The 6,906-nt window shown below is 43.1% G+C and overlaps 3 protein-coding genes across 3 annotated transcripts in view; 1 reads left to right on the top strand and 2 right to left on the bottom strand.

Annotated features, from left to right (window-relative positions):
• The window catches only part of LOC106807447 (60S ribosomal protein L5-like), a 10,670-nt gene extending 6,047 nt beyond the window's left edge, over positions 1-4,623 (bottom strand). The window contains exons 1-5 of the mRNA XM_014809774.1: positions 4,532-4,623; positions 2,019-2,088; positions 1,798-1,913; positions 1,416-1,550; positions 685-894 (exon numbers count right to left, since the gene is read on the bottom strand). Coding sequence (XP_014665260.1) covers positions 685-894; positions 1,416-1,550; positions 1,798-1,913; positions 2,019-2,088; positions 4,532-4,534 — 534 coding nt within the window. The 5' untranslated portion in view covers positions 4,535-4,623. The remainder of the gene's footprint in view (positions 1-684; positions 895-1,415; positions 1,551-1,797; positions 1,914-2,018; positions 2,089-4,531) is intronic.
• On the bottom strand, positions 2,232-4,428 carry LOC106807442 (inositol polyphosphate multikinase-like). Its single transcript, XM_014809768.1, has one exon. The coding sequence runs from the start codon at positions 3,810-3,812 to the stop codon at positions 2,820-2,822; it is 993 nt and encodes a 330-aa protein (XP_014665254.1). The 5' UTR covers positions 3,813-4,428; the 3' UTR covers positions 2,232-2,819.
• A 164-nt stretch (positions 4,624-4,787) lies between the features above and the next one.
• Positions 4,788-6,906, top strand: part of LOC106807439 (cyclic AMP-dependent transcription factor ATF-6 alpha-like) — a gene marked incomplete at its 3' end in the record, with an annotated part of 19,660 nt that continues 17,541 nt past the window's right edge. The window contains 1 exon segment of the mRNA XM_014809763.1: positions 4,788-4,953. Within this exon segment, the coding sequence (XP_014665249.1) occupies positions 4,881-4,953 (73 nt within the window).

Below are 6,906 nucleotides of genomic sequence, written 5' to 3'. Positions count from 1 at the left end.
ATGCTATACACCGACTATCACGAGCCTAGGTCGAGCCGTTTAGATTTGTGCCGCAATTCTGCATTTCCTCCCTATACCTTAGGTTAAAGAGGGAATGTTACCCCTTCTTTTAAACCTCTTGACCTTTGACCCTCAGCTTCGACATCCCAACTCGTTTTCGGATTACCCCCCACGTCCCAAATATCGTGACCGTACGTTGAGCGGTTAAGATTTGTGCCCAACTGTTGACGGACGGATGGACGTACGCACGCACGCACGCACAGACAATCATGCGATTCTACGAGCTGCATCTGACTACGTCAGCTGAGCTAATAAAAAAGGCTGTTTTCAGCACGTGTTTGTATTTTATGCAATGAAGATTAAATAAATAACAACAATAATAATGACAACGGTGACCGCTGGTACTTAAGACGGTCAGCGTAACTCTAATGAAGTCTTGGTCAACAAGAAAACATTATGGTGGCGCCTCCACACTTCGTCGACTGGACCAGTCCCTTCCATCTGCCACAAACTTGGCTCAGGCAGTGGCATTTTCAGGGATGGCTCAGCCATGACCTAGTTCCCTGGCTCAGAGTTTCGTCCAAATTTGCGTGCCAGACCGGATCTAGCACGACCAAGAACGACAACCTAGATAGTTTTTCCTCTTTTTGAGCTCGACAAATAATAAAAACGGCTTCCAGTCGCTGCGTACCTGTGAGGGATTTCGACGCCACCGTCAGCCATTCCCTTCATAGACCCGAAGATGCGTGCGCCCGTGGTTGTGTGAGCCAGTCCAACGTCCAAGTAGCACCTGAACGTACCGTGCTCGCCCGCCACATCCTCTACGTTGTAGGAATCGCCGTCCACCTCCGTCTGACCCTCATATATGCTATCGAGGTTGTATTTCTTCAGGATCTATTCGTTAATGCGTTAATCAAACGATGTTAATGACGGTGTAGATCACCGGGTGTAGCAGAAATCGTAGCACGCGTTAAATTTATTATGCACTCTCTTATTGTCTTGTGGCAAACTTCACACCTACTTATAACGCAGACCAACTGTTGCTAACTGGATACCGAACAAATTCACGCCAATATATTTATAGACAATTTTAAGATGGAAACCCACAGACTCCGACCATGCATCTGCCATACTCCAGAGATCGGCTAAACTCAAGCGAGGCAGTGTGTTAGCCAGAGATCAGTCTACCCGTCTTTTGGACGGCCTATTTATGGATGAGACGGATGAAATTTGATAGAGATGGCATGAGGGCGGCCCAATTTTACCCCTGCATGAAAATAAAATCATATCCTTCTTCCAACAAAGCAATATTTTTATTTCCGTGTCAGACCATTTCCTCGACTTCGCTCAGATGGTGATACTCCCCGATTTTTCTCCCTGGCTAACACCCTGTTGCGAGGTGATGGTATGCATACCCTGCGTGCCAGCAACAGTCCCGTGCAGTAGGCTGCTGCATAGTTGGTCAACCCGACCTTGACGCCATAATGCGGGAGCTCGTGTGAGTAGGCGCTCGCCACCACCACGTCTCCTTCTATCCTGGCGTACGCTATCTGCAAACAATACAAGTCATTCTGCATTGGGACGTTCCGAAGACAAACGACAGTAGTGTGACCCGCTTACCGATACCACTGAGATGCACAAACACAATTTGTATCATTTGTGCAAAAATCTGATACACTATGCACGCTTATATACAATTTTTCCTAAAGGATAGTGCAACAGATGTCATATATGACTAGAACTGAAGATATACATGTTTATATACAAAGATAAGATACATATAACAATCCCACTTACCTGGCAAATTATATCTCTGTTTGTGATTCTCACAATCATGCGATATTTAGGTGTGTTGTATTTGTTCTTATCCTGGAAAACAAGGCGCTTCCGGGCATAGTAGTCTGTTTTGCCCTCTACAAAAAACATACACATTTATAAACGCGTGTACATAAATATGTACAGTGGCATGGCAGATTTTTATATTGCCTGAATGATTGCCATTACAGTGGACACCTCACCTCTTCTCCTCTTAAACTTCACTTGAAAACGCTTGAAGTAAGCCTTGTTCTTCACTACTTTAACAAACACCTACGAACAAAAGAAAACTTGTTGAACGATCACAGCATATATACAATAACAACCCTATGCATGGTTAGCATGAATAGCTCTTTAGAAAAGCTGTCAAATAGCTGCAGCCTCCTACAAAAATGAGCTCCTAGGCATCTATATCAGGTGAAACTCATAGAAACGCTATTTAGGTGGCTAACATTAAAATTACAACATAAAGCTACTGTGCCAAATTGCAAGTGTGAGCGCATTTAATCATTCACAAGATAGACATGCAACAGTTTTTTAACTGTACAACAAAATAGAGAAACGATTCTATATAATTTAAGCTTCTTATTTACTCATAAAAAAACAAATTCAAGCAATTTTTAGTATTAAATATAAACATATTTTTTATTAACACATAAATGCAGTTACTATATATACTGTTAGCAGATTCAGACGACATGTAGAATAAAAGAAAAATAACCAATTCTATAGACAATCTATATTGAACAAGTGATAAACGTTTACCATAATGTACAAATGCTCAATAGGGTCTTAATTGCGTGAAGGTATATTGGATTTCAAGCGTATTTTCCGAGAATTATTAATTACATACTAACTGCTCCAATTACGTCAAGTGCTACTCCTTATGCACCATACAATTACACTGATTGAAATATTTCACTGCTTCATTAAACACGACGTTTTATGCACCATAACATGTAGTTTCCCAAACAGAATCACAGATTTTCCCCGCATGTACTCGTCTAAACGCTTTCGAAATAATCGATGAGCTTGTTCAACCCAAACAGATAGTTGTCGTCCCTCTCCTCCGACGGGAACACGTGAGCACAGTCTATCATTCGAACATCGGTCCATCGTCTCCTGTTAACGCCATCCTGCAAGTATGCACCCGTATCAGTCTCGTACAGGTTTTCGCAGAAGATGCATGGTTCCTCGTCGGTCGGACGGAGATCCGTGTGGCTTCCGACTTCCTCTGTAGCGCGGCTGCCTTCCACTTTGCTTCTCGCATCACGCGACCTAGCTGCACCTCCCTCGTACACCAGCAGGAGCGAACTCGCGTAAAATGCGTACAGCCGCTGCTCGAGAAACCACGAGCGAACTTCTTCCAGCCGACTCAGAAACTGCTTCACGGCCACGCGCCTGCCGCGATCGCACGGGCATCGGCCGAGAAAACTGCGTAGCGCAAGGAGGATATCGTTCTCGCGTATCTGCTTCCCCCACTGCTTGTCGAACGACGCGTATCGACCTGTTACGCCGTCGTATAACTGCATGCCGAGAAAGCGGAATCCGACGTTCTGCGCATATCGATTTTTGCTCATCTCGTATTCAATTTTCTCCTTGCTCGCGAGTGGATCAAACGTCCTCTGTCCCATCTTGATGTCGAGCACGCAAGCCTGCCGAAACTGGGCCGTAATGTTCTCTATCTTTATATAGGGAATAGTCTCCGAACCGATTTCGAGCTCGCACTTCCCGGCATAATGCGGTAGCAGTTTTCGAAGTCGTAAAATCACAGAATCTCGGTTGTCTTTATTAAATACTTGATCGTAAAAGTCCAACTCTCTCGTTCCGCGGGGTGGCGATTGCACTGGCTTCAACACCCAGCCATCTTGAGATTGCAGCATTCCGAGACCGGTCGGTCCCATCCCGTGAAAGTGTCCCGCGATCTGTAGGTGCAGACGAGCAACGCCCTCTGGAAGACCTGAGGAAGATTCGTGCTGGGAGCTGGCCACAGCCATCTGCTGGCCAGCGCTCTGGGAAACAAAACTACCCGTGAATCTTTGATAAGCGCAAACTTGTAACCGCAAATAGGTTACTGGCGTGGGAAACTGGGTTCAAGGATAGAGATGATGTCCAGGACGGTGATTGGATAGGATGTTTATTACTGGACATGCTCTCTACCCTTGAGCCGGAAACGGCGTGTAAAGTTCGTAACAACCGGTTACAGTAATACTAAGACACCCCACTATCTCACACATTAATGCCCTGCAACTTCTGCAAGAAAAGTTCGTCAGAAGTCGACTAGTGGCGTAGTTTATTGATATTACGTTATGGCCATGGATGTTGGGTGCATGATGTCATTGATGATGATGTAACAGTGACACACTAAAAAAAAACCTGGATAGATGGTTAGGGGTCGAGTTTACCTCGTTTGTTCTGTTAGACCGGAGTAAACCATGTTATGGAGGTTACACTCTACCACTGGTATATTATAAAGGCGATGTCCCACCCAACAACCCTGTTTCAAAAGATGAACATATGTGTGCTAAACCGATAACACTATGCGCCTGTACGGTCGACGGCTAAATATCCGCAATGTGGAACTGCGAAGGAGCAGCCAATTTCAATCCCAAGATTTCTTTACTATACAAAATCATCATTTAATGAAACGCATGCCATTGTGATATACTGATATTCTTAATGCAGTAAATGTTAAAATATGTCATTATATATTTACCATATCTGCGATATTTAACCTCAAACTAGAGGTATTCTCTCAGGTAGCATCGGCTGGGGGGTGACCTGCCGGAAAAGAATTGCTTAGCGCCATCTATCGAATAACTTTAATAATAATTTGTAGGTGGCGCTCAAATAGCATCATTCTAAATAGACTGGTACCCGGTCGACAGTTCCACACGCTAAACCACAGCGCTACACTAACAGTGTCAGTGTAGCGAAGGATACTTGCCGGAGTGAAGGTGGCGAACGGGTACCAGTCTACATTCTGGAAACACCGACGGCTTGTAAAGTGTTTACGTAGATGACATTTTTGTCATCGATACAAAATTATTATTATTAAATGTAAGATGGCATGTGATATTTTGTCGGATTCCGATAAGACATTTCTGGCGGATAACCTTTTATCAAGTGAAGACTTTGGTATGTATAGTGTAAACTATGTCGGGACCTTAGTGAAACAGTGAGTCTGACTCTCATCTCAGAGTGAGACACTGTCACTGTCAGTGTCACACTCACTAACTAACTAATACTAATACTATTAATAGTAATAGTAATACTAATAGTAATACTAATAGTAATACTAATAGTAATAATGAGTAATGACGTTTTTGCACGCGCAGCTAGGGTATGCATGCCTCCCAAAGTTATACTCGGTCGGGTTTTTAACACATTCTAACTCTAAAACTGTTACTTAAAGTCAAACATTCTTAAAATATTTACATAAACAGGCAAGACGGTTGTCATTTTGGATTTTTGCACAGGGGACAGATTCCACAGTGCAATGGCGGCCGTAAATGACGTCAATTTTTCTAATAAGGTTTTCTAAAAAAAAATTCTAATAGGGTTAGGGTTATTTTTTAGAGTTAGGGTTAGGGTTAGGGTCACAATGCACCTTAAAACAGGAGTTTGAGAGTTTGAGTCCGTACGGACGTGACGTCATTGAGCGACGATTCTGGCCGCCATTGCCGGGTAGAATCTCTCCCCTGTGTCGTACTCGTCATTTTGAATACGAAGTTTTATTTCCTATCGTAGTTTATTTCAAAAGTTATATCAGCCGAAAGTTGCTACCTTGACTCGATTGCAACACTGGCTGGTCAAATATAGACAATATGGCGCGGGCGATCTAGCGGGCGTGGTAGCAACTTTCGGCTGATATAACTTTTGAAATAAACTAGTACGATAGGAAATAAAACTTCGTATTCAAAATGACAACCGTCTTACCTGTTTATGTAAATATTTTAAGAATGTTTGACGTAACAGTTTTAGAGTTAGAATGTGTTAAAAACCCGAGCGAGTATAACTTTGGGAGGTATGCAGGCCCTAGCTGCGAGTCGTCTTTGCCGATGCTGAAACATGTCTGACCGTGACAGTCCAAATACGTCGGGAACATTCTGCGCATTTCCTTAGTGTGTACGTGCGTGTCTATCTGCGTCTGCATTTTCTAGCACTTGGTCCCAATCTATCATTAATTCAATTCAATTCAAAACACTATATTTACACGTGACTTAGGCCTACACAAATTACATTTACAGAAATTCAAATGTATAACATGAAACAAAAATACATAAATACAAAACTATAAAACATAAATACAAGTGATGGAGGGCGAAATGACAATGCAGTCTTCTAGTCAGCCACTCCTATAAATTGCAGAAAGTTAATTATTGATTAACAAAAAAAACAAAAAAATAAAATAATAGTTGAACTCTGTCATTGGAAACATTTCAGATTACATACAGTTATATAAGATTCTTTACAGTATATTCAACAAACACACTTCGAATTCACTCAACAAATAAATTCATCAAACAAAAAAGGCCGTGGCTACGCGACCTGTTCCAGACGAGGAGCCGCTAGGCTACGCGTTCGGACATCCATCTCACACAGTGATCTTGCGACACGTACACGCATGATTGCGCAACGGGACACTCTGCTGATTGCCGAGTGTGTGTGTGTTTGTGTGTGAGAGAGAGAGAGAGGGCGAATGTGTATGTGCGTGTGTATGCGTGAGCGAGAGAGCGAGAGAGCGAGAGAGAGAGAGCTAGAGGTGTGTGAGAGGGAGCGCGAGAGAGAGTCTGAGAGAGAGCTGTGCATGTGTGAGAGAGATAGAGCGAGAGAGGACAGATGAAAAGATAGACAGCAGCAGTGCATATATTGTATATTTTTGGCAATCTGCAGAGCGCCCCATTACGTGCGATGACTGCGATCACTGTGTGAGTGGATGTCCGGATGCGTAGCTGGAGGCTAGGTGACCGGTTCCGGACGCGTAGCCACTGCGAACAAAAAATCCATGTTCAAGACTAGCTTATTGAGATTGTGATCAAGGTATTTAAAAAAAAGAAAGAAAAAAAAGTTGAACTCTGTCATTGGAAA

This window comes from Priapulus caudatus, unplaced genomic scaffold, assembly GCF_000485595.1.
Source record: "Priapulus caudatus unplaced genomic scaffold, Priapulus_caudatus-5.0.1 Scaffold215, whole genome shotgun sequence".
In the NCBI taxonomy this organism is placed as follows: domain Eukaryota; kingdom Metazoa; phylum Priapulida; class Priapulimorpha; order Priapulimorphida; family Priapulidae; genus Priapulus; species Priapulus caudatus.
This window is presented reverse-complemented; position numbering and strand designations above follow the sequence as displayed.